This window comes from Phodopus roborovskii, unplaced genomic scaffold, assembly GCF_943737965.1.
Source record: "Phodopus roborovskii unplaced genomic scaffold, PHOROB, whole genome shotgun sequence".
In the NCBI taxonomy this organism is placed as follows: Eukaryota; Metazoa; Chordata; class Mammalia; order Rodentia; family Cricetidae; genus Phodopus; species Phodopus roborovskii.
The window spans coordinates 18,423,577-18,450,789 of record NW_026126514.1 but is presented as its reverse complement, the minus strand read 5'-3'; the positions used below and the strand labels follow the sequence as shown (position 1 = coordinate 18,450,789).

Genomic DNA, 27,213 nt, shown 5'->3' with positions numbered 1-27,213 from the left:
ATCCAGAGTGGGACTGGAGAAACGGGCTCAGCAGTTACTGGCACTTGCTGCTGAGCTTGATGGTACACGCCTCTAATCCCAGCATATAGGAGGCAGAGACAGTCACATCTGTGAGTTCAAGGCCAGCCTGGTCTACATAGCATGCTCCAGATAAGACAAAATTAAATAGCAAGACTTTGTCTAAATAAAAAGACTCAGAAGAAGAAAAAAAAAAAAGAAGGGGAGGTGAGGAGGAGGAAAAGGAAAGGAGAACTGGCTGCACTGGGTACACTGGCTGCTCTCTCAGAGGATCCAAGTTCACCTAGAATGCCCACCCTGCCATCTGAGGGCATTTGCACACACACGGCACACATATACTTGAATAAAATCTTTTTAAAATCTAGAGTGACACTCACTTCTGCCAGGGAATGAAAACACCTCTGTTGTAGCTGTGTAAGCTGAACGAGTCTGATAAACTCAGATATACTCAACCCCTGACTCTTCAAGAGTCCTCGAGAGGTCACATCATCAGCAGAGCCAGAGCCAACACAGAGACAGTCAAAAGGGGAGGTCACTGTGTACAGCCAAGACCTTCCCACAAGAAGTGACCCCTAAATAGTGTTAAATGTCACAGAAATTGACATTTATTGAATGTCATTGAAATGATGGCGTCCCCTTGGGTGGAGAACACAAACAGATGTTGAGCGTAGATGAACGCAAGTCTGAGAGGATGGCTGGGGCTGCCAGAGGAATGAAAACGGGATAAACTTTAAGATTAGCTACAGAACTAAAGAGTATGGCAAGGCCTGTTTGAAGTTTTGGGGGGTTCAGTTTTTTATTTGTTTTTTACTTTGGGCACCAAAAGGAAGTGTAAGTACTTGTGATTGAAAATGCATGCCAGCTATGGTATTTTTTATGGCAATGTGACTAATCCATCTGAAGACTATTTATGATTTTTTAACTGCATGTTTATGACATATGTAGACTCATACAACCACTACTGCCGTCGAGATAAAGAATTATTCCAAAGCCAGGTGAAAAGGTGGAGATGACTGACCCCAGCTATGAGTAGTCAGAGGCAAGAGGATCTTGATTTCAGACCAGTGTGAACTACATAGTAAGATTCTGTCTCAAGAACTAACCAGAAAGGCAACCCTTCATCACGTGTTAAACCTCCCCCACCCTCGCTCAAATCCTTGCCAGCCTCTGCTCTGTCCCCCAACTCTACCATTGTAATACTTCCTGGCCTTTTTTGAAAACTGAGGAAACTCAGCCAGGCCTGGTGGCCCATTGCCTACTCCCAGCACTCAGGAGGCAGAGGCCTGTGAGTTCCAGCTTAGCCTGGTCTACACAGCACACTCCAGGCCAACGACGGTTACATAGTGAGACACTGTGCCAAACAAAGAAGATATAAGCCTTTGAAACAATTCCAAAATGAAAACAACACTCTTCAGAGTTGCAGAGGAGACTGGGCAGTTAAGAATTCTTGCTGCTCTTGCAGAGGGCCAGTCTGGTTGCCAGGACCCACATCAGACAGGTCACAAAGCCACCTGGGTCTCCAGCTCCACAGGAACCATCTCCTGGTCTCTTTGGGCACTGCCTTCACACACACAGACCCCACACATGCACATAATAAAAACAAAAGTGAAATCTTTCCTTAGACGGAGACATTGATTTTCATTCTTCGCCTCTTAATTTAAGCATCTACGTAATAAATGAGTCCCAAAAATAGATGCTTTGCAAACTATAGATGTTAGTGAAAACTTCTACCTGCTTCCACTTGCCAGACAGAATCCTGTAGCCAGGGAAGTTTTAATACTGTTATGGCTGCTGTCGTGTGGGTGAATTTGTCCATCTGTTTGGCACTCATGCATATTCTTTTCACAACCCTTTGCTCTTGGTTTCTCACTTTCCCTATTTTATTATCGATAGGCATTGCTTTGAGATGGTGCCTTAACCAACTTTTAAGTGACATATAGATCATAAGTTAAGATGTCCTGTTGTAATAAAAAGTGAGGGCATTTATGGAATGGTAACAAAACCAAACATTCTCCCAAATGCGAGTGTTTTTTTCCCCCCTACTTCCATTATTCTCACAACTCTAGAAGTCAGCTGAGGGAACCAGGGCACCGGAAGCCTAGGTTACAGAGAGCGGCGGGGCTAGGGCCCGCCCTGAGAAGTACACTCGTGTCTTTCCCAATCTGTTCTATAAAACTAGTGCCTCCTAGTGTAGTAGCTTCCTGGAGAAACAGCTAGTTTCATTTCATACATTAGTCTGTGTATGTGTGTGTGTGTGTGTTGCAGCAATCTTTGAAACTCTTCTCTGACACCTACAGTTCCAGTCAGTAAACTATCTCTTGCAGAGTATAGAGCCCCAGGTTAATTGCTCCCAGCCAGCCTCTGCCTATCTCCAATCCTTTCAACAAAAGAGCAATATAAAAGCTTTTGGTGGAAAAGGGGGGAAATGCACCAACCCAATTCACCATGGTAATGGGACAGAAGGAAGGGGAAGGTAGAAAGTCGAAGCCTCAGGGCTTTGAAATGCTTTGGTCAACTGGCAGAGCAGTCTGTTCCCACACTCCCTGCCCTTTGAGGCTGGTCCACCCATCCACCCTCTGGGCAGTCCTGGCCAGGTGGCAGGATGAGCCTGGAGTGAGCAGCTCGGGCAGCCAGTATTAGAACTGAGAACTGAGGTCTCTGTGCTCGGCATCGAGGACCACATTTCCAAGAACAACTGTCACTTGTTCCCTTAGTGAACACAGAGGCAAGAGTGGACAAAGCCATGTGTGCCCGCTGCTCAAGTCTGCACACACGGCAGCAGAGAATACCACTACACTGAGGGCTAAAAGGCAGAGTGCCCCTATGAGCAGCAACTGACCTGATGCACAGGACATCCAGAACAATTTTTTACGACATTAATAGAAAAGACCGTTTGGTGTAAGAGCGAAATTTCTGCTTAACACTTCATCTTAATTTAATTCACTTTTGATTATTTTCTTTCTGCCTTGTTAATTTATGTGTCTTGCTTTGTGTTCATTAAGTTTAATCAATTCAGTGAGAGCCTGGCCCTGTTCAGTCTGAATAATTTTTTTACCTGTCAAATGTTTGTGACAAAAAGAAAAAGCCGAAGGTTGTAATGCAGTAATCAGGTGACTGGCTGCAGTTGAGCCCCTCCCCCACCACTGGCCCTTAGGATGTTTGTTAGCACTGGACAGCTGCTCCTAGTGTGAGGTTAGCTTGCTCATTGTCTCCTTGCCTACAGGAACTCTTAGTCCACCCAATGAACCCTTTCACAGCTTGTCAGTAAAAATATTCCCGCAAACTGCATCCTAAGTCCAAGTACAAAAGGTTCAAATTAAATAGCACTTGGAATAATATTAACACAATCTGCCCATTATGAAATTACAATGTCATTAGATATGTTTTTCTAACGATGTTACATGGACACAATAAAAACTCAAAATATTTTTAAGTAACATAAAGTATGCATTTAAACTTCTGACGTTTTTATGCAGAAAATATCTGCCTGTTTCTTGACAAAAAAAAAAAAAAAATTCAAATCTTCCTGGTTTTGAAACCTTGTCAAAGACATGTTTTCCTTTTGTTACTGTGGAAGATGGATTGGCTGTGAGTGTCCATGGGTTTCTATTCAGGCAGCTGCTGCTTAGCAAAAATCGTCTTCCGCAAAGGGCGCTGTCTCCCTAAGCAGGTGAACTCCATCTACAGAACACTGGGCTTTCCTTGTTCTGATGGCTGATTGTTCTGGCGTAATTCTGGTTGTCCCTTGAATAGAAGACCACCTCACCTTCTTTCCAAACCTTTGGGGGTAATGTTTGGGCTCCTTGTCTTTAATTGTATAAAAATGGCATACCAAATTTTGTCTCCTGCTTTTATTAGAGATCATTTTAAGAATCAATTTCCAAATTCTCAGTTGGTATTGTCCACTCTCTCCTGGATCATGGGAGTAGTTTTTCAGAGTCCTTTTGTAGTCTTCCAAAGGTTCTGCTATACGGGTAAGAACAGGTTTCAGGCATCTACTTTCTCTGAAGAATACTACCCTAGAATTGTGAGCACATGGAGCATTTAATGTGTGTTGCTAAAATCGATTGTCTGAATGTTCAATCTATACCAGGACAAAACTGTGACCTAAAACTCCACCAGCCTTTTAGCACATAGACTGAATGATTGTTAATTCCTTTAAGTGCCTCTGCTCCCATGAGGATAAATTAATCTTCATTAACTTGTTATGTCCTAAGGACATAGTGAAGGACAGAGTTATCTGAACAGACTCTTCTGTGTATGGCAGGAGAGGGCTGGCAGGGATGGGTGAACACACACACACACATACACACACACATGCACAAGCAATCAAAGTTTGGAGGCTGAAATGACTGTCCTCAGAACATGTGTGATGGTCTCTTCTAGTGGACCAGCGATAACTTCCTAGAAATGCCATGCACTTCCTCCAGAGCAGTGGTTCCCACCCTCCGGGTCCAGTCCCACCACTTATTAGCCCTGAAACCACTCTGAGCTTCAGCTTCTTTGTAAATAAAACAGATATAAGAAGAGGGTGGCTGTGAAAACTCCCATAAGTGAATGCATGCAAGCCTCTTACCACCCAAGTATTCCTTAAGTGTCCCTTGGGGCTTGTGGCCTGGCTGGGAGTGAGAAGCGAGCTTCCTTCCTTCTTTGTCCTCACAACATTATCACAGAGGAATTCTGGAGGGATCTTAGTGTCCACGACCTGAAGAATTAGGAGAAGAACTTAAATAAGGAGAGAGCAGCCTTCAAATGATGAGATTTGAAAACACGAGCAGAAGACACTGTTGTAGAACATTGGGAGCCCCAAGCCTCACCACCACCAGTCTTCCCACAGAAGCACAAATGACAGCACTTTGTATCCAAAAGAACTTTCAGTCTGTGGTTTGTGTTTACAGGCCAAGAGAATCACAAATGCTACCATTGTGATCAGACCAAGAGAAACCAATTACAAAGGGAAAGCCAAAGATGACCCAGAATGAACACAAGACACCAAGACCAAAGCAGTTACGGAAGCCCCAGACAGAAAGTTTCAATAAATTAAAACATTCTCGGATATCAGCCCTGAAACAGTTGTGTTATACCCATGACCAATCTATAAAATACAGAATGATTGAAAATACTTTGCATTTCTTGTAGGGCATGTATTTATTTCATACCTAATAAAATGAAGTAGGGTAAGATAACACCCACCATAAAACTCTATTTTTCTGTCAACCCTGAGTCTTAGCTAATGTGGCTGTAACTTTGACAAGCTTGCTTTTTATATACATCATTTGGGGGGTAAATAAGTAATAGATGAAAATGAAAAAAATTATTCTTAGCACGTAGAGAAACAGACTCAGACACACAGCAGATTGCAATTTAGACATCCAGTGTTTCCGTGTAGTGCTCTTACCCCCCACCACCACCACTTTGTTCATTTCTTACTAAGTCTGAGATTATACTGAGATCTGAACGTTAGCGACAGTTTTATTTCTAAGTTATTTATTCTTCCACAGTCTTCCTACTGGGGACTCAAAATGAAGTTCCAGTGTTTTAATTATATGTGGCATCATTTATTTCAATTAATCACCCGATGATGCCTTTGTCTAATGAAGACTCTCATTTCTGCTCAGACGTTGCAGGCACTTGTAGGATTTAAATGGAAATCATCTTGTGATTGTATTCTTTGATTTTGTAATTGATGAAGTGTACACTTGCCTGCAGCATGAACGAAGGAAAACGAAAGATTAATATGAGCTAATGAGACAGTCCAAGGAATGGATTTATGATAGACCTAACAAAATAAACATCCCAGGGAAATTCATCCATGTCTCCAGAAGCCCTCTGGACAACAGTTTGGCTAAATCCCACCATAAATATAAAATATGTATTCCTTTATAAAGGAAACATATTTTTAATAACAAAAACTTCACACGCTAATAGACTTCAAGCTGTCCCCACCCCCAACAGTAACACAAAGTGATGCCTGTTTCTATGTGGATGCTCACAACAGCCCTTGGGAGTTACCGCTTCTGACAGGTCTCTTGAAAGATTTTGTCCCATGCCATTGAAATTTGAGACTGCCCGTCCTAAAATGGTCACCTACAATTAACCACTCCCCTGACTTGGTTTATTTAATGATGGGTTTAGCAGCTCAGATCTGGTTTCATTAAAAGTTCTACCCTTCATATCACATACATTGTAGATGGTTTTGTCTCCTAGGTCACCCACCATACACCCTGTTTCCCAACTGCTGTTAAATCAACATCATCCAGGTTGGAATGACTGCAGGAACGTATTTAACTCAGTGCATGACTCGTCACGTCCAGTGGCGATGAGTACACCAGGTGTTCCATAATTAACACTTGTTCATCTAAATGCCCCTGGACCTGAATTCCAGCCCATTCTCTCCTGTTATTAAACACAAGGCTGGGGGGAAATGTTCTGGGGCATATATATATGAACGGAGAGATGGCTCCATGGTTAAAAACACTTTCAGCTCTCGTAAAGGACTTGAGTTCAGTTCCCAGAACCAGTTCAGTGGCTCAAAACTGTCTGCAACACGAGTTCCAGGGTATCTGGCATCTTCTTCTGACCTCCATGGCCACCAGACATTCAAGGGATACATATGTTCACATGCATGCAAAACACTCATACACATAAAATAAAATAAATACTTAATTTCAAAAGCTGCTAAAAACATTGCTCTCAGCTACCCATATTGAGTTCCTAGGTTAGGAACTGGAATTGTCAACCAGTATTTTTATGTTCATGTGTCTGAAGGTTCAGCTACTTAATAGTTTTAAATAATATAAATGTATCAGTCCACATTATAGAGGGTTGTTGACTCAGCTGATTCTCCCAAGATTTGGAACCATCAAGAGTTCCCTGTCACATTCAGATCTGCTCCTGGGCTACCAGCCAACTTGTTCTATTCCTAAAAAGCAATGGGCCTGACCTCTCACTGTTCCAAGCTACAGGTTCTTCACAAGTTTCAAATCGAGTGACACGGCTTGTGTCCCTCAGTACCAAATTTCAAAAATCTACAGCTATTGCTGTTTATGGGCACAATATCTGGAAGACCATTATTGAGTGGATGGATGGATGGATGGATGGATGGATGGATGGATGGACGGACAGACGTGTGTGTGTGTGTGTGTGTGTGTGTGTGTGTGTGTGTGTGTGTTTCCAGACCTCTTCCTTACCAAGGAGAAGCTTCTCATTATAAACTAATGAACTGGTTTTAATTCAGCAGAAGCTAGAGCTGCACTAATTTCTCTTTAGCTTCCTCTCCAGTCCCAGCAACCCCCATCCTACAGCTAGAGGAGTGTTGCACCCACAACAATAGTGCTACACTGTCCTGGAAACAGCCTCCTCTGTCCACCGTGGCCGCCGAAGGATACATTCTGGAGCTGGATGATGGAAGTGGTGGTCAGTTCCGGGTAAGCAGATAACCTATTTATTAAGTGATGCCAGGGACTCCCTCAGAAGACCCACTGTGCAGTCACAACACGGTCTTCCCATCTTTCCTGGAGGTGGACCACTCCAGCAGGGATTTTGTGTTATCAAAGATGGATGGGGTCTGTCAAATCATCCTGCCCTTTCGAAAAGACAGCTTAGCTGTGTGACAAAGCCTATTTCTTGTCTCTCTGAATTTGGGTCCACATATGCCAGTGAGGGGCCACAGACAGTAACATGTGTTGTAGTTAGGGTTTGTATTGCTGTGAAGAGACACCATGACCACAGCAACCCCTATAAGGAAACACTTAATTGGGGCTGGCTTATAGTTTCAGAGGTTTAGTTCATTATCTTTGTGGTGTTATTCAGGCAGACGTGGTGCTGGCGGAGCTAAGAGTTCTACATCTTGACCCACAAGCAGCAGAAGCAACTGTGTCACTGGGCATCACTTAAGCATAGGAGACCTCACAGCCCACCCCCACAGAGACACACTTCCTCCAACAAAGCCACACCCACTCCAACAAGGCCACACCTTCTAATAGTGCCACTCCCTTCAGGGGCCACTTTCTCTCACACCACCACAGCGTGTATGTGGTGGCTTTTGTGCTTAGAGTCCATTAGATCTCTATGGAAACCCAGCATGCTGCTGTATCCCTGATGAGTCTGCAGTACTGGCTGTTACTGTCGCTATCATGCTTTAGTGCTAATAATACCATCAACCATGGGCTAAGTCTTGTTTCTACTATGACAGATTCTAGTGTTTAGGGCTGGCACTTTTCTTAGCTGGCAGGCTCTTCTCTTACAGCCTCCTTGTTGAGAGGACTTTTCTAGTAAATCTTTCTCCAGGCGTCCCCCCTCCCTGCCCCGATCCTTTCACCAGACAGAACTGGTGCCCAAAAAGAATTACATTCACAAGGCAAGGGAATATTAACCACACGGGGAAGTTCATGGTTCCCTCTGGATATGAGGCAGGCATGCTCCTTTGTCAAGACATGGCTGTGGTGCCCACAGATTGGTGATTTCTATGTGGCAGCCTGTCTGTGTTTGCCTGCTTCTGTCTCAAACATACTGTATTAGGCAGGGTTCTCTAGAGAGGCAGAACTTATAGGATGACTTTATAAATATATAGAAAGGGGATTTTAAAAAATGACTTACAGGCTGTGGTATAGCTAACCTAGCAATGGCTGGCCGTGAATCCAGTAGTTGTTCAGTCCACGAGGCTGGATGTCTCAGCTGCTCTTCAGTCTACACTGGAATCCTGAAGAAGTAGGCTCTGGTGCAGGTGATGGTGTGGACTTGCTAGTGAGGGCAAAAACAAGCAGGCAAAGAGAGAGGCTTCCTTCTTCCATGTCTATATAGGCTGCCAGCAGGTGTGGCTCAGACTCAAGGCGGGTCTTCCCACTTCAAATGATTTAATTAAGCAAAAATCTCTCACGGTGTGCCCAGCCAATTTGGGGTTTTAACTTGATATCAAATGTAGTGAAGTTCACAGCCCAAATATCCTTCACTCATACATGTACAGAGAGAGAGAGAGAGAGAGAGAGAGAGAGAGAGAGAGAGAGAGAGAGAGAGAGAGAGCTTGCCTTCTACCTACTCAACCCCAGTCTTCCTGAGCTTTTGTTCCTGGGAGCTCCCATGCTGGGGCCTTGTGAAGGAGGACCTTTGTGGGTACCAAGGCCCATCTCAACACTGATGAAGGGGAGAACCTGTTCAAAGCAAACCCTGAGCCCCAGAAGATGAGGCTTTCTTCCAGTCAATAGCAAAACCTGGGCCAGTATCTTCCAAGAACAAAGCCTGCAGAGGCCTGTCTCTTCCTTTGCTAGGGTTAAATACTTTCAAGCAAGAGTCCTCTATGATTCTCCTCAAGATTCTCTCATTTGGTAGGGAGGTCTCTATGTACATATGTGTTGACTGGCATGGGAAAGTCATCGTACGTGGATACCATCGAAGACTATTGCCATTCCGAGAACCCTTGCCTCCCTGTGCCTGGGACTTCCCAGCCATCTCTCTCATGCACACATCTTATCTGATAGGCCCAGGTTTCCACTTTGACACACTGGAACCAGCCTAAACTTAACATCTAAACCAAACCACTCATCTTTCACAGCTGTTTCTTTTCTAGCTGTCCTTTCGTAGACATTGCACTCAGAACCGTAACACCAACTGGCTCTTCTCTCTCCTGAGGGCCCAGGATTAAAAGAAATCAGCCTCTGGTCCCTTCTAGTCCGACCGTGGCTCCCATATCTGGGTCCCTTCCACTTACTCCTCAGCCACCATAAGAAGGGGTCACCCTTGTGTTAGGATATGACTCCTTCAAGGGCCCATCTAGTTATTCAGCCCTGGCTTTACCTGGGGACTTGTTAAAAAATACAAAATCTCAGACCCTATTTCAGTTACCTGTGGGAACGAGAACCATATTGTAATAACATGCATGGGTAATTTATATGTACAAATGTTGAGAATGCCCCAATGAGCTAATGGAGTGTGCAGGTTTTCCTAACCGCTGTAGCAGTGATGATTTGGTCAGCGGGTACTCCAAGACCACAAGCGGACAGCTGCCACCTTAAACTGAGTCTTGAATGCAGGTGGCTCTTACTCATTACATTCAGTCTACTTTGCAAAGCAGCTGAGGAGGAAAGCAAATGACTGACCTATACTGAAAATGCATTAACCCAGGCTTTATTTTAAACCACTGACCTATACTGAAAATGCATTAACCCAGGCTTTATTTTAAACCACTGAAATGTCACTCTTCCTCCCCAGCCTCCCTCCGTACTGTGGTGCAAACCTCCATGCCAGTGGCTTTGAGTATAATCCTTGTGACAGTTCTTGACCTTAGAGACACAGCTTACAGACTACCCTCATGTTTTCATAAATGCTTTTTACAAGCCACGCTGGTGGATAAAGGTGTTACGTTCTCTATAAACACCAACCATAAGCATAATCTTAACCAGACTTCCAATTATGACGTTTTAAACACTAGCTATGGGTCACTCTTAACCTACTGAGCCCACTACAAATCTAAATTTAGATTACTCTCCATGCCCACCTTGAAAAGCAGGATTGATGCCCCCACTTTACAGATTAAGTAACTGAGGCCTTTAAACAAATTAAACAGTCCAATACTTCACAGAATTCAAGTCTGGGTCAGGTGGGTACGGAAACAGTGCTTCTACCCGCTGAGCAGAATCCCTCCGTGTTGCTCTCAGGATTCACATGTGCTGGGGTCCTCTTTTCCGTTGACAGGAAGTGTATGTTGGAAAAGAAACAATGTGCACCGTGGACGGCCTTCACTTCAACAGCACATACAATGCTCGAGTCAAGGCCTTCAACAAAACAGGAGTCAGCCCCTACAGCAAGACACTGGTCCTCCAGACGTCCGAGGGTAAGGCCCTTCAGCAGTATCCCTCAGAGCGGGAACTACGCGGCGTCTAACGTGGCTGGCAGCCTGGAGGTAACCCCATCAGAGCCACATCCCTCAAGTTTTTTCCATGACTTGCGCTGTCTCCGGCCCCAGAGCCGCTGTCCCTCTCCCGCCTTTAGAAGGCCCGTGAGATGTGGATTGAGCAAACCAGAGACCCCACATCAGCAGCTCCAGTGGCTTCCTTTGCTAACACTCTAAGCTACAGTGGAAGAAGCTGAACACGAAGGCCTGAATGTGCCCTGGTGTCTAAGGCTCTAGAGCAGGCTCCCAGTCTCTCCACCACGCCACACCAGTGGCCGCTCTTGCCCAAATGATTCTCCATGTCTTTGTAGCTCTTGCTCACCCCTGAGGGGGCTGGAATATAGATTCTTTCCAACTTTAGATCTGTATGACTAGAACATCATTTTGGTGGGTGTGGGGTGCTAGAGCCTGTTAACCACTTCCGGCTTAACAAGCTTGGACTATTTCCTTTCCTACCCAAAGCCCAGGCCATCGGCACCAGGACTGAGATTTCCTGTGGGCACCAAACAGGAAGAGACCAGCAGCTCTGCTTTACCTCGACATATGGGTCATTGCCAGTCCCTCTAGGGGTGGTTAGGCTGCCCGGGGCCGCTGTACGGCATTGTTTCTCTAGAGGACATTTGATTCTTGGCTTTGCTATGAATTTCCTGGTCACCAGAGACAATCTGTCTAGAAGAGGCTTACATTTGATGACTTGGTATAACCTCTGAGGCTTTAATGTTTTTGGTTTTGGTTCTTGATTTTACAAGCAGTGGGAGCACATGAGACTAAACCTGTGAAGGGTATGTGTGGCTGGTGCCACAGCATTCCGAGACTTTGGGGTGTTGTTTTAATCATGGAAGTCACCTCCTACCCCAATGGCATCCTCCACAATTACTCTCTGATGTTGACTTGGTTCAAGACGTTAGCTAGAAGAACTGCGGTGTTTTCTCCTACCTTCCACAAACCTCAGAATGTGTCAGTCACCCCTAAAATGGTCCACATGGTTTAAAACAAGCACAACTTTGAGTCTCACAGCGAGGGTGAAAGATCCATAGCTGTGAAAGCAATGCTTTTGGGGAGGGGTGGTAAGTCCGAGCGGAGTCATTCGAGGAAGAGGCTTTGTAAAGGAGCAAGCACTCCCATGACCCTGTACCCACAGAGATGACAGTGACATGACAACTAGCTCTTTGCCCAGATTTAACATTTTAGCAACTCCCTTCTGGGATGACCTACCAGCCTGAGAGCTGTTGCCTCTTTTCCTGAAATGCCAGCCTAAATGCTAAGGGCCTCCAAGAATTCTTTCTAGAAGCAATGCAGATGACCTTGATGGTGCTGGCCACATTTCCCCAGTGCATTGACAGTGGCATGGTGACATGGGACAAGCGTGGAAGCAGAGCAGGGAGAGCCCGTGGCAGTGTCACTAATGTATGTCAATAGAACTACACGAGAACTGTTTCTCTTCTCTCTAGATTATAGAACTCAGTTATGCCCAAACCAGTTACTAACATAACCATCTGAGTACTCTGTCTGTCCTTTCATCCTGCAGGAAGGCGTCATTTCTTAGTCTCTGTCAATGTTCATGAGATACTGGTGTCTATTATTAGTTACAGGATGTGGACCTGCGATCCCCGGTACCACAGTCACAGACTTGGGGGTCATTTTCTAAGTGAAACTAACGGAACACGTTCTCTACGAACAAAGAAACTGTATTGTAGAAATCCATCCCTCCATGAATTTTAAATATATTATGTGCAAATATAAGGTATGTATGTGACTACGAGTCAACCCCGGTCATCATGTAGATATCACCGTTCTCTGTTACTGCCCAGAAGTGATTCGCTCATGATGAAATAAAGTTCGCACACATACTTTCTCCATACTTTGGTTTGTTCTATTTGTTCTCCTCATTTAAGTAGAGACACAGGATTTAGGAAGTGAGGGGAAATGTAGCGAATTGTCTCTTTCAAAAGAGACTCAATCAATCCATCACAATAGAGAAAGCCCATCTCATTATGTCCTTTTTGGTTTTCTGAAAGTCGGTGAGAAAATGCCGTAATAGATACTTGAGAATTCTGTTGTACTTATACTTTATCCTGTTATTTTCTACAGTTTCTGCAAAGTTTACCTCAGAGTTTGTTGCTGTTGTTGTTTTGTTTTGCTGGTTTGGGGTGGGGTGATTTATTCTAGCTTTTTGCTGTGATAGAGTCTTTTACATTCTTCTTAGCAAGGATCAACTTCTTTCCAAACTTCCAAACAAAGGTCTATATCTAAGAAGGGTACATTTCATATGTGACAGGAAGTCCAAGTTAATGGCATATTTATATTATGTGGTTTAAATCATTTGTCACTAACACGCTGTCACAAAACCTGCTGGCCTAGAGGTTACATTATCCAGGGGGGAATCAGATGTCTGCATTGTTATGAATTTTGATCATTTCCCCCTCTCAAAGTCAAATGTTTCTGTCTGTCTATCAGAAAGTTTGGTAAGTGCCATGGTACTACACAGCAGGTAGAAAGTGTAGAAGCCTGTTCCTTTGCCTCGTGGAGCTCCCAGGTTAGTAAGGGGACAGATCTTAGAGAAACATACACATACCCCAGACAATACACACATAAGATAATTGGTCCAAAAACAATACACGGTGATTTCAGCTAGTGGAAAAAATAATGTTACATGAGTTCAAGTCAGGTTAGTCCCTGAAAGCAGGTTTCTGGGGAATGTGTCCAGGACTGATACATGAATGAGGCCAGTCCCAAATCTAAACCAAATAATCCGGACTTAAGAAGAAATATAAATGTCAGCGACCACTAATTTTAATGAATTGGGTCTGGCAGAGTAACTCATCAGGGAAAGGCACTTGCTTGCATGTAGCCTGAGTACTGGAGTTCGGTCCTCAGGACCCGTATGAAGAAGGAGAAAACTGACTCAGGATAATTGTTCTCTATCCATGTAGGCATGCCAGTGCCTACCCCACACCATATTCAAATGATTGAATAAATAAATAAATAAGCTAAGATTCTTGAAGGATTTTAATGAAATCTTAAGATAAGGCCCATAAACTTTGAAATGCTATCCTGGCCATGCACTGCCTCTAAAGTCATCTGTGAAAGGGTGGTGAAACCATTATGTAACAAGGGCTTCTTAATACACTGTGTTCTGAAGTCCATTCTGGGTGACACACTGTACCCAAAATAATCAGGCAGGGGTGTTAAGCAGTGAGAAACTTTGGTTTATTTTCCTGTAATTCCCCTCTGCCTGCCAGAACCAATAGCATCTCCTTGAGTGGAGCACAGGCAATATTCCTGAGGCCAGGAATTGGCTGTAAAACAAAAGTATCCTGAAACTCCGCTCTGCTGAGCTTCTCAAAGTCTGGGAACTTTTTAGTGTTCATTTGTTGGCCTGTTACTAGCATTGCTTATTGGCTAGCTCTGTCTTAAATATTAACCCATTTCTATTAATCTAAATATTTCCACGTGGTCTCATCTTACTGGAGAGAAAGCCCGGCATACTACCCTGTAAGTCCTCCATCTTGAATCTCCTCCCTACTTCCTCCTCTCTCCTCCTAGTCTCCTAGTCCCACCTATCTTGCTTTCCTATTGGCCAACAGGACTTTATTCATTAACCAATAAGAGAAACATATTTACAGAATGACATCTCCCATCATTCATGTCTGGCAGTCTCCTGGGGGAATAGGAGCCACCCCTTACTTGTCCCTCAGAGTAAAGTATAGGATAGAGACCTCTACACAGAACTTACTATTCAATTCTAGTCTCTATATAGAAGGTTCATCTGGATAGGTTCTTGGCTGTAGAATTATTTCTGAGCATTTTTGAGGCCCTTGACCTGTGTTTCCAAATTACTTTCCAGATAGACTGTATACCAGGGCCATGTCAATCATTCTATAGTGTATCACCTTAATTCTACTACTACCTTAAGGTTAAACTTAAAATAACAGGTAGTTGCTTCTAAAAAAAATAAAAATGTTTCTAAAAGAATTTGACCTTATTTGTTCATAGAGTTACTGTTGTGATTGATTCATAATAGCCACATGAAATAAGTTACAACACATTAGGGTAGGTGGGTAGTAAAATCAAATGAGGTGGGGGAGGACTTCCCAGAAAAGAAATAAAGGGAGAGAAATCCAAGTAGACAGGATTGTGATGTACCAGGAAAAACCTTCCAGAATCTATTTGAACTAACACCAACAATAAACTTGATCATTCCAAAGCTCTAACTAGAAGAGCATTTCAGTGACATCAGGAAACCAGCAGCCCCATGTTTCTAAGTACAACCTGCTCCTAGGAATTTGGGGCCTCTGCTGTTTTGCACACTCCATGGCAGCTTGCTCAGATAACTAGCGGCATGTGGTGTTACTCCCTGCAGTCTAGACTGCCCTCTTGAAATGAAGAAGAGAGAAGAATGTCCTCTGGTTAGCAGGGGGAAGGACACAGAGTCCAGGCCCATTGATTTTTAGGTGCCCAGTTTGCACCTAGGGGTCATGAACTCATTAACTCATTGCTAAGACCCAAGCAGCACATTAGTCAAAAGGCCGGGAGCCAGATGTGGGGGCACAAACCTGTAATCCCAACACCTGGGGGGGGGGGAAGGCAGGAGAGTTAAGGGACAAGGATCTTCCTTGGCCACAGGGTGAGTTAAGTGAGCCTGTGCTACATGAAATCACACACACACACACACACACACACACACACACACACACACACACGATGGGGAATTGTTAGAGAGGTTGAGGCTATTGAGGGCATAGAACAAGGAAGAAAATAATGAGAAGAAATTTAAATAAAAAATACACTTCCTCCCAACCAGATCCAGAGTACTTTCTGTGAAAATTTAAAAAGTATGTTGTACATTTTGGAAAGCTTTCCATCTAGAGCATTTAAAATTGGTGCGTCCTCCAGGGCCCTCAGTGGATGTCAAGCATATTTCAGACTTCGAAGTCACATCATGAAGTAAACACAAACAAACAAACCAAAAGCCACCGCCTTAGTTAGACCTTACTTCATTTTTGTGGCAAGCTGCTGAGGTTCCCCCCTCACTGTCCAGCAGACAGCACCAGGAAGAATGACAGCTACCTGGAAGTCAGAAAACATTCTGGGGATAGTGAAATATAGCAGAGAAATCACATAAAAAGAATTCATTGTGGAGCTAGGAGGTGACCCAGTTGGTAAAGTACATGTTGCACGAGCGTGAAGATCTGGATTCAGGTTCTCAGTACCCACCCACATAAAGAGCTGAGCACCGCGGCCCCTGTCTGTAAGCCAAGACACAGGAAGGTGGGAATGACAATCCCTCAGGCTTGCTGGCCACCTGATCTAAACCGGTTAATGAAATCCAGGCTCATTGAGAGACCCCATCTGAAAGCATAAATGGCATGCCCACCTCTCTCTCTCTCTCTCTCTCTCTCTCACACACACACACACACACACACACACACACACGTTTTTCTGTTTTACTATATAAAGTCATATATTAAACCATTCACTCCTAAGGCAGTTAAACAGACTACAGTCTGTACTACACCTTTGTACCTGTCACTAATATCCAAACACCCACCCTGCTCTGCTGAGGCGGTGGTATCCATGCACCTAATGTATTAGCCTTCTACTCTTGCCATAAGTCACCACAAAACTAATGATGTAAGACGGCACACACATATCCCCTTAGACCTACACTTCTTGAGATCAGACTCTCAAGTGAGGTATCAGCAGGACTGGGTTCTTTGAGGACATTCTAGAAAAACATCTGTCTTCTTGTCATTTCCAGCTTCTAGCAGCCACCTGCCTTTCCTGGCTTTCGGCCCTTTCTTCTATCTTAAGATCTAGCTGCATAGCATCTCCCAGCCTCCTTCTGACTCTGCCTTCCTTACGTAAGGTCCTTTGTGATTACATGGGCAACCCGAGACAGTCTCCATATCTCAAGAACATAATAGATGATTGCAAAGTCCCTTTTCCTCTGAAAGGCAACCCATCCAGAGGTTTCTGGGGATTCAAATGTGGGCATTTTTGGATGGACTGCTAATATATCTGCCATGCCATCCGAGGAAGCTGTTATCCTGTCCCATATGGGGAAAATAAGCTTTTGAGGTTCAAAGTAACATTTCAGATCCAGTTCTATCTGACACCTGGTGCAACACACTATGGTGATGTTAGAGATGAGTCACTTGCTTTTACCTCCGGAAAGAGAATGAAAACTACCGAGTCACCTTCCAAAGTGAACCTGCTTGTAGAGTTGCCTCGTCTGCTCCACTAGGCAGAAATAGGACACTAATGCCCAAAATCACAGTAGACTTTCAGCAAAAAAGAACAGCCTCTTCGCTCTAAGAAGATGTAGAAGTGGCTTCATGTCCAGCCTAAGCCAGGCAGACAGGTGTCTCTGTAGATCCTCTGCTCCCCACCCCAGGCAAGTAATTAGCCTAAAGAGTCCCGTTCCCACAGGTGTTACTGTGGATGCTCTAGGTAGGAGGTGATGGTCACTGACTGCAGATGTAGAAAATGTGTTCTTTGGTCCTGTGAAACTGTGAATCTAATTAAAGTGTAAGGATTCTCAGGCCTCCTGATGAGGGTTGTTGCTCATAAACAGTGCCATCGTGTTCCAAACTGGAGTGGAGGATTGATCAGGGAAGTACGCAGCCATCCTCAGGGTGCCAAGAGCTGGTTCATTTTTTTAAAGAGAGGTTTTCAAAACAGATTTGTTTTTCATTACTCGACAGCAATTACTGCCACTTTGAAGAAAGCTTAAGATAGCCCCTTTTGTTATAAATTACACACCAGTTGGACATAATTGTGACTTCGGCTGCTTGTTTGATCATTTGAGAAAAATAACCTGCTTTCTCATGCACTTCCTTGTCCCCTTTTAAAATCCTTCCAAAAAGATTATTTCACAGCTGGCTCACACTGCAGCAGAATTCATCTTTCCTGCTGTTTGTACAGCTCTCTCGGTGATATCTTGTTTGCTGTACTCTGAAACGCATCCCTCCTCCTGAGGCTGTGGCCCAATGGCTGCCCAGTCTCACAGCTGTGCCTGCCAGACAGAAAGACACCCAGGGCCTCCACCTCGACACAGAAGAAGCTGGACTAGTGAATGTTCATAAGAAACTTCCGTCACTTCAGTCTCCCTTTGAGGCCCCCAAATAGCATGTTAAAGATTGTAATTTGTCAGGCTGGAGTGACAGCCTAGTGCTTAAGAGCGCTGACCGCCCTTGGAGAGGACCCAGTTTCGTTCCAGAACCTGTTTTAGGCAGCTCACAGCCACCTGTAACTCTGCTTTCATGGGATCCAATGCCTTCTTCTGGCCTCTGTGGACATATACAAATTATTCTACATCTTCTAATACTTAACATTGTAAGTTTTCAAATATTTAGAAAGTTTTAGTTCTCTGTTCATGTTAGAATACAAAAAAACAAAGTATAAAACTTACAGGTGATAATTGACACATTTTCTCTTGACTGTTAATTTTTCTTATCTTCAGTTCTCCTGTCAGCTTCATGCCTTTCAACCATGAAATTCTAACAGTGTCTGGCCCATGATAGTTATTAAGTAAGTGTTGAACAGATAAAAGAAACATGATACAAACAGGGTACACCACCGAGAGCTTTTCTTATTGATCTAGAAGTCAGTAAAGAGCATATGTGGTCCTCAGTAGGTCTTTGTTTTTGGTAAATCTTGATTGCTTCCTTTAAGCAGAGCCTTCTGCTCTCAGCTGAGTCTCTATTCCAGAACCCAGTTGGAAGGGAAAGAAGCCTAGGAAAGAGCAAGAGGAAACCATCAGTCCTTGATGGAGCTGATAGGCAGTGTGAACAGACACACTTGCATTTGGATACAGTTCTCATTGATGGAGGTGATAGGCAGTGTGAACAGACACACTTGCATTTGAATACAGTTCTCATTGATGGAGGTGATAGGCAGTGTGAACGGACACACTTGCATTTGAATACAGTTCTCCTCCTGGACTTACCCATATGAGTGAGGGTGAGGAGATGGCTCAGTCAGCAAAGTGCTTGTCCTGTAGATAATACTTGTCATTCCAGCACTGGGGAGAGAGAAAGATAGGAGAACTCAGACTTGCTGGCTGGCCAAGCAAGCTTAATGCGCAAACTCCAAGTCAACGAGAGACCTTATCTCAAAGTACAAGATGGATGGTGCCTGAGGAATGACATCTACAGTTGTCCTCTGGCCTCTGCACATGCACACACAAACATAAACACACACACACACACACACACACACACACACACACACGAGAGTGCAATCTCTACTTTCAGCCACAGGAAGACACTTTTCTACTGGTCTTTCTCATGGAGTGGCTTTTAGTAAAATTCAACCAGGCAGGACCAGAGATGTGAGACACACAGTGACGTGGTGGCAATGTCTCTAGACACCCCATATCTTCTCTCCAGTGATTGCCAGATAAAGGTGATGAGCATCATCACAAGTATTAGCCTGTGTTCAGGAAAACAAAACTAAAAACCTCATTCTTCTTTGTCTTGACAAGAGAATGCTAACAGCCAAGGCGCTGTCTCCCTGAAGACTATTGAGATCAATAATTGTATGAATGAAAGGTGAGGAAGTAGGATACGCTTTCTCCCTGTATCCCACAGTATAACACAGAATACAAACGGGGGTGGTTGTATTTATGTTCGATGTGAGTTAAACATGCCTTGGCTAAATGAGGAAGTGATAATAGTGTTTACAATCTTGCCATATTGTACTTATGATGCCTTTGAACTTGTCCAGAGGAGCATGACCAGAAAGAAAATCCATATGTTAAAACATGGTTAGAAATATCTATACAAATATCAGAAACAGAAAGATTTAAAGAGGATTGACGACTGGCATCAAATGTTTACAGGACTAGTGATCTGTCCGTTTGGCCCTATATAGTACCTGGTGGGTGGAACCCCAAAAAGGGCACATCTGAGTCGTAAAGATCCGTATCTCCAAACACAAGGTGCTGGATGGAGATCCAACCTCCAGGGGACTTCATGGCAAGTGTGATGGTTCCTCCTCAGCTGTTTCTGAGTGGCCTAAGTGCCCTGTGGACAACTGACAAACACACCCCATGGGAGAGGCGTGGAGGGAGGAGGGTGCCTGTTAGTCTGGCTGGAACTGGGTGGAAATGATCTCTTCTCTCCCCTCTGATTTCTTTGGAAAGGTCCCATAGCAAGGTAGGTTTGATTGTGTGTGGTTTGTTTTGCTTCATTTTGTTTGGAAAAATTCCGGAAGGTCCCACCTGATTGGGTATGAAAGATCACAGATGAGAAGCAAAGGACAAATGGTTGTTGAACCTCTCTGCTTGGGTAGAGGACAAGTTCCAGAATCAGATGAGTTAAGGAAAATGTGGCTTATTGATAGGCAATCAATCAATCCACATAAAAGAATAGGGGGAAAAACTGTCTTGTTGCTGTTATTGACCCCAAGAATAGCCATGGCTGCACTTAGCACCCCTGCCTCAAAGTGGCATTGAGAATAAGCATGGTGAGTGTTCCTCATGATGGGCTTGGAGAGTGCACATCTCTCCAAGGACACACTTGCATTTGAATACAGTTCTCATTGATGGAGATCTCTGCTTGGAGATCCAATACGCTCCAGACATCACTTACCTTAATTTTCAAACCAAAAAATATCTGCAGTGTAATGGATTGATTGTCACATCTGGTGAAGAGTACACTTTCAAGCAAACTCTTGTGAATTAAACATTTACTGTCACAAATACAGTGGCAACTGTCTTTTCCAACTAAAAAGAGCCCCTGCCTGCTGGCAGCTCTGTGTGGTCACATTTCAGATCTTTTCATGAAACTAAGAGGTTAGTTTCCCTTTAAGTTGATTGTGGCATAAATAATGTGGAGGCCAGTGAGACAGCTCAGCAGATATAGGCGCCTGCCACCAACTCTGACTATCCGAGTTCAGTTACCTAGAACCCACCCACAGGATACAAGTAGACAACTAGCTCCTGCAGGCTGGCCTCTGACCTTTGCACATGTGCTGTGGCTCTTGAGTGTGCATGTGAGTGTATACATGCATGTGCGCACATGGGCATGCACACACACGCACACGTGCATACATAAATAGATGTGAAGAACAATGCGTTTTTAAAATTGTATTATATCTGAACAAAGAAATAATCATGCATCCCAAGTCACCCAAACTATATGAAGCTTAAGTAGAAACTTTACTAAATTATTATTCTTGGGTATAGAAAGCTTTAGCTTCCTATCCTGTTCTTTGATATTTGGTTTATGAAAAAATTAAATCTCCCCTCAGGGGTAAAGTCTGAAAAGCTAACATTAATATTGTGAGTTTGGAAAAGAAGGCTGCTTCTTTGCAGTATTAAAACTTGTGGTAGGCTCTCTTATGAGGTCTCTAGATAGGATTATGTTCTACACACAAATGCACGCACGCGCACGCGCACACGCGCACACACACACACACACACACACACACACACACACACACACACATGAGCACACACTTTTGCTTGAACCGGAATGCACAGTGCAGCATTTTGATCAGAAAAGGCTGTATACAAAGACAAGCCACTAGCAAGACAAGTCCCAGGGACACCCACTGGTCACCAAAACAAAATTCCCTTTTTTCTTTCTTTCTTCTTTCCTTTTTTGTCTTTTGGGGGATTTTGTTTTTTTGGGTTTTGTTTGTTTGTTTGTTTGTTTTTGAGGCTGTACTGGAACTAGCTCCATAGACCAGGTTCACAGAGATCTGCCAGCCTCTGCCTCCCTAGTGCTGGGGTTAAGGCGAAGGACTGCAAAATTCCCTTTTCAATGAGCAAGTGTTTCCTTGGGTGTCTGGAGCCTGACATGATGTCTATGCTTTGCGATTAATTTTCACTATTAAACTGAGCATACCAGGACTCTAGCTGGTGCCCAAGATCTCCCTTTAGTACAATGATGGCCGTCATGCCAGGCTTTTCTGGGAAGCAGCAGACATTTCCCCCTGCCCACACTCTGCTCTTGGTTAGAAAACTCTGGCGAGTTAAATGGTGTCTGTCCACAGAACATGAGAATAATTCTGAAACAAGAGAGGATGTCAGGCCTGTCCTAGGGTAATCTGTATTGCTTCCTCCTTTTAAAGATCCAGTCTTGGTGCTCTCATTAAAATAAAAAAAGGGGGGGGGGGGGGGAAACGCATTAGTAAAGGAAAAATATTCCAGAGTTTCTAAAAGTTATCACCTCCTAAATAGGAACCCTTTAAGAAACCACTGTTAAATGCATAGTAACTTGAGGAATGGCTGAAGGAAAAACAAAAAGCCAAAAAGGTATTGATTTCCTCATCAATGGGTAAAAAGTACCTGTAAGTCTCGACGTTTTTCACTTAACAGAAAGGAAAATCCTCCTTCATGTTTTTCTATTGCTAAACATTAGAGAAATATAAAACAGTTGAGGGCGGTGTTGCAGTGGCTGTCTGGTCTGGGGTCCCCACCCTCTGAGAATCCTGGGCCTCAGACACGCTTTTGCTAATACCTGTGGGTGGCGCCTCCTGGGCTGGTGGATCTTTGTGTGACCCCTTTTGCTTAGGTGGTCTTCGGGAACCTGGAACGGCAGCCAGCAGATTTCTGACCCCTGGTTTGCATTGATCTTACATTTAGACACAGATTCAGAAGAGCAGACCCTCCCTTTTCCAGTGCCTTCGGAAAGATTGCCGCTCCGTAGAATGAGTCCTTTCTCCTCCACCCTTAATCTGCAACCCAGCTTCCCCGGGAGATCCTACTTTGATTTCCGTTCCTCACCCCACCAGCTGAGCTTGCATTCTTCTTTACAGTCTCTCAATACACCGGGTGAGCCAAGCTCTCAGATCTTTTCCTTCATCTCTGTGTCTTGGAGGCATCTCTGAAACACCTTTGTTGTTCATGCCATCTGTGTGCGTGGTGACGGGGGTGACCTGCGTCTGTGTCTGTGGCTTCCAGTGTGGCTGAGGGAGCTTCCTGGCATTCTTGTTTGTATGGTGGAACCACCCACCTTAGAGCTGTGGTCCATGTGTAATGGCATCGGAACAGGATGCGGGAAGTTGTTCTTTTTGCATCAGCTGGTACCACCATGGGAAACTTTCTCTTCATCACATGCGGCACCATAGCACGGCATAGGCACTGGCTGAGTAGAGGCCATGGCAGTAATGTGGAGGTTTGCAACCTTCCGTATCCAGGAAACCAGCTGAGTCTGGGAGACTGGATCAGTGCATCCAGCCTGGAGTGGTCTGATTAAACATAGACTCAAGAGATCTTTACTGGCAAAAATAAAACTGAAGACTTTTAAAAAAAAAAAATAGCCAATAGTAGAATATATCCTACAAAGCAGGCGAAGCACGGGGCAGAATTTTCTGCAAAGGCCTGCAGTGTACTTACTGGTAGGGCTGCAGGCTCACAGCAGATCAGTTTCCCTAGCAAAGGGCAGGGGCCACTGATAGCTGAATTAGAAACCCTTCAGTCATGACACCCAGGGCCCATGATCAAAATATGAGGCCTCGGGAAGGTGCTCACAGCCAAAATGTAACAGGGATTATGGTTGGTTCCAGGGAAGCCAGGCTCGGGTTATTTTACAGTGAGCTGTCTAACAAACAGAATCTTCAAATTCCTAAAATGCAGACCTAATTTGATCTCTTCGGGACTATATTGTAATCATGGATACACATGACAAGCATCTCACGTTCCCAAGGGTTTCTTTTGGGTTTTCTTTTCTTCCTTTGGCTCATCCCACATCCTGGAATGAAGAAGGCCACAGCATGACAGTGCAAAAAGGATGCAGGGACCTCAAGCTCCCTTGAAAAGTGACATTTTTCTTGTGTTCTTTAAGTTTCTCCTTGTTGTTCTTTGCCACATGCTTTGTTATGGAGCCCTTCGCTTGTCTCTAATGTACCAAAATACTGTTGCAGTCTTTGTAATGTATATCGTCTCGAGAATAAAATGAAATGGGATGTGGGTACGGATGCTTGGCAGGTATATTTAATAGGCTTGTTCTAGTTGTATCGTTGAATCATAAATGTATTATGTTGTCTTTGAATTAGTAGAAAAAGAGTTCAGAATATTTGTTTTTGGAAAGACTCCACAAGGCATGATTCATTAAAAAAAAAATTGAAAGCCTATTCAGATTCCACTAATTTATTTCCAAACCTGCAAATGAAATTTGGCTTTAAAGTTCTTTATATTCCATATTTGCTCTGACTCATAATGAGGAATCAGGCAGTTGGCAAAAATTAAACATAAAAAAAAATCAACCATGAGATGGAATAAAATGAATGTATCCCAGGATAAAGTCAGCTAATCAAGAGAGGTGATAATATTTAAATTGTTAACTTGGTGCTCTTTTATAGTAAGTCACCTAATTACTTCTTGTAAAATTCTTTCAAGTCAGCGCCTTATCCTTCCTATTGTTTTAGAAATCAGCTTGCTAGGACAATACTAAATTGAAAAAATTTGCATGGTTCTCTCCATCCAAGACTCACTTTTCCTAAACTAGTCCTCGGCATCCCTGGAAATTGTAGGTCACACACCTGTGGACGTCTTAAGTCCGAATCACTTTCCTCCTCCTTGATATGGGTCTCATCAGTAGGGCAACCAGACCGTAGGGAAGATGAGAGAAGTCTCACAGTGATTCCTGTTTAGATCTGAGCCCAGTCCCACCCCACATCAACCTTCCTCCCCTCTCTTAGGTGAGGGGAGCAAAGCAAGCTAAGACAGAAAATAAATAATCTTTGTTTGTACAACACTCAATTCCTACCATTGTTAATTATGAGACATTCACTAGCAGGTGCATTAAACCCCACACTTTGTATGTGGACCATTTGCTCGTCACAGCAAACAAAGGCTTTCTGCCATAAACTAGTAGGAAATCAGTAACTGCCACAGAGCAGGCTATCACTACCCAGTGATTATTATTTTTTTCCTACTTCTATTGAGCAAGTTTTTCTCACCTTTAACACAATCGGTGTCCTCAGTTTGTTAATGTTAGTGTACAAAATTAAACCAGGAAGATAATGAAATTTTTAAGCTGTAGCATTTACAGCCGATTGGCAAAGCTTCTGCCGAGATATAAAAGGATGAACTTTTTGTCTGGAAAGAGCACGGAAGCAATTTATACCTAGAAAAGAAAAGGGACACAAAAAGGGCGTTGGCTTTTTTTGTTCTTTGTCTTTTTTTTTTTTTTTTTTTTTTTTTTCATGAATCAGGCCTCTGGGGACTATAGTCAGTTGTGCTTTCTAAATGAATGCAAATAGTTTTTATCAACCTGCTTGTCACTTCATAGCCTTGATGTGTAGTATCTTTTTATAGGATGCAATTTTGAGACACAATCTGCATCTTACTCTCAATTAGGCAAGTATACCTACTGTAATTGTTACCTTTTTGCCTGTGTGACTGCTATGCTCAATTCCTTTGCAAAATAAATGGTGGCAGCTTTGTCATGTCAATAAAATTTTCCAAATGTCATTTGAACTCCATTATAACAGTTTCTCAATTTCTCAGAAAAATGCCTGTCTTTTTTTTTTCTTTTAACATTATACCCTTCACCACCCCCCTTTCTTCTGCATCAATGCAATGTACTCTTTAGCACTAAATGTCAGTCAAGGCACGAGTCAGCCGGCTGTTGTGTATGTAACCCACTCAGTGGAGCTCTTGTTGGTATTAGTCTATCAAAAGAAACATACTTTCTTGTCAATGTCAATTTTGCTTCCTATTTCTCTCCCCCATGCCTTTCATTGGAATGACAACAGTTGACATTAAAAAGCTGTTGGCAGGTATGGAATAACAATATTCTTTTACAAATAGCAGAGACAAAGTGCATGGGAAGGGGGACCAGGCTCGGTATATCAGAACTCTCACCTCTGCAGACCACTCTTTGTAGTAAATATGCAGAAACTGGGGCACAACTGTGTGTACAAAAAACCTCATCCTGGGCTGGAGAGATGGCTCAGAGCTTAAGAGAACTGGCTGTTCTCCCAGGGGTCCTGAGTTCAATTCCCAGCAAACACACAGTGGCTCACAACCATCTGTAACGAGTTCAGGTGCCCTCTTCTGGCCTACAGGGGTACATGGATGCAGAACACAGTGTATGTAATAAAAACTTAATTAATTAATTTTAAAACCCACCCTATCACCACCTAACGTCCAAACTGTTTCTACGATGTATATTAGATGCCAGCTTTAGAAGTGACATTTATCTACAAATTATAAAGGAAACGATCCGTTCTACACCCAAGTCACAGTTGCACATGAAAATTAGTTTATGTTGCTTTGCAGCTTCAAGGCTTGTGTGAGCAGGTATGAGAGCTGAGGAAGTTTTCTGTACTTCCGTCTGCGAGTATTTCCTGATTTCACTCAGTGTGTCTTATCCCTCCTCCATCCAGGATTTTAGACCTAGCTTCCTTGCCTCAGGGTTACACGGGCATCCTAGCACACCCCCCTCACCCTTTATGTCTCTGGTGCACTAGTCTGCCAGTCACCAGGTGAAGGGACTTGATGCCACTTCACTCCCGGATCAACTGGTTGGGAGTGCAGTCTAAGCCAGGTAACCCCTGCTGAATGGGCCCTGCGTCCTCCATCCACTCCTGGTACAGAGTGTCAACTCCCAGGATGTGCCCCATCTGTTCACTTATGGTGACTCTGGCCCCAATCACCTCCTTCCTGCATGGCAGCATGAACATGTGACACTGCGTGCCACACTGCCCAAAAGCACGCTACAACCTTAGAGGCCACCCTAATAACTCAGCTCCCTTCTGTTGTTCCCAGTGGCGTGGTTTGCTTTTGACCCTGGCTCGGCACACTCGGACATCATCTTCTCCAATGACAACCTGACCGTGACCTGCAGTAGCTACGATGACCGGGTGGTGCTGGGGAAAACCGGCTTCTCCAAGGGCGTCCACTACTGGGAGCTAACCATAGATCGCTATGACAACCACCCTGATCCAGCATTTGGCGTGGCTCGCATCGATGTCATGAAGGATGTGATGTTAGGAAAGGACGACAAAGCTTGGGCAATGTATGTGGACAATAACCGGAGCTGGTTCATGCACAACAACTCGCACACCAACAGGTACCCTGCAGCACCGCACCAAGCCTTCTTCATGGTGGCTTGGGGTCAGGAGGGAGAGCCCCAGTTCAACGGCCTATGAACACAGACAGCATTAGGAAGCAGGGCATGTGGTCTTCATCTCTCAGTTTGGTCCACTCTTCTGCTTCCCACATTGCAGGGAGGAAGAGTTGTATGCCTTCTCCCTGGCCCTTCATTGTTAAATTCCACCCAGGGCTACAAAAGACAACCCCCAGGCATATCCACTGTACACAAACAACCCAGGTTCTAAAACCCAGA

At 44.0% G+C, this 27,213-nt stretch overlaps 1 protein-coding gene across 8 annotated transcripts in view; it reads left to right on the top strand.

Annotated features, from left to right (window-relative positions):
* The window catches only part of Trim9 (tripartite motif containing 9), a 98,983-nt gene that overhangs the window by 67,393 nt on the left and 4,377 nt on the right, over positions 1 to 27,213 (top strand). For 2 of the 8 annotated variants that reach the window (XM_051195944.1, XM_051195947.1), the window contains exons 6-11: positions 7,288 to 7,445; positions 10,708 to 10,846; positions 22,503 to 22,691; positions 25,179 to 25,220; positions 25,619 to 25,642; positions 26,634 to 26,937. In XM_051195944.1, coding sequence (XP_051051901.1) covers positions 7,288 to 7,445; positions 10,708 to 10,846; positions 22,503 to 22,691; positions 25,179 to 25,220; positions 25,619 to 25,642; positions 26,634 to 26,937 — 856 coding nt within the window. The remainder of the gene's footprint in view (positions 1 to 7,287; positions 7,446 to 10,707; positions 10,847 to 22,502; positions 22,692 to 25,178; positions 25,221 to 25,618; positions 25,643 to 26,633; positions 26,938 to 27,213) is intronic. The other 6 variants (XM_051195945.1, XM_051195949.1, XM_051195946.1 and 3 more) reach the window with 6 other exon arrangements.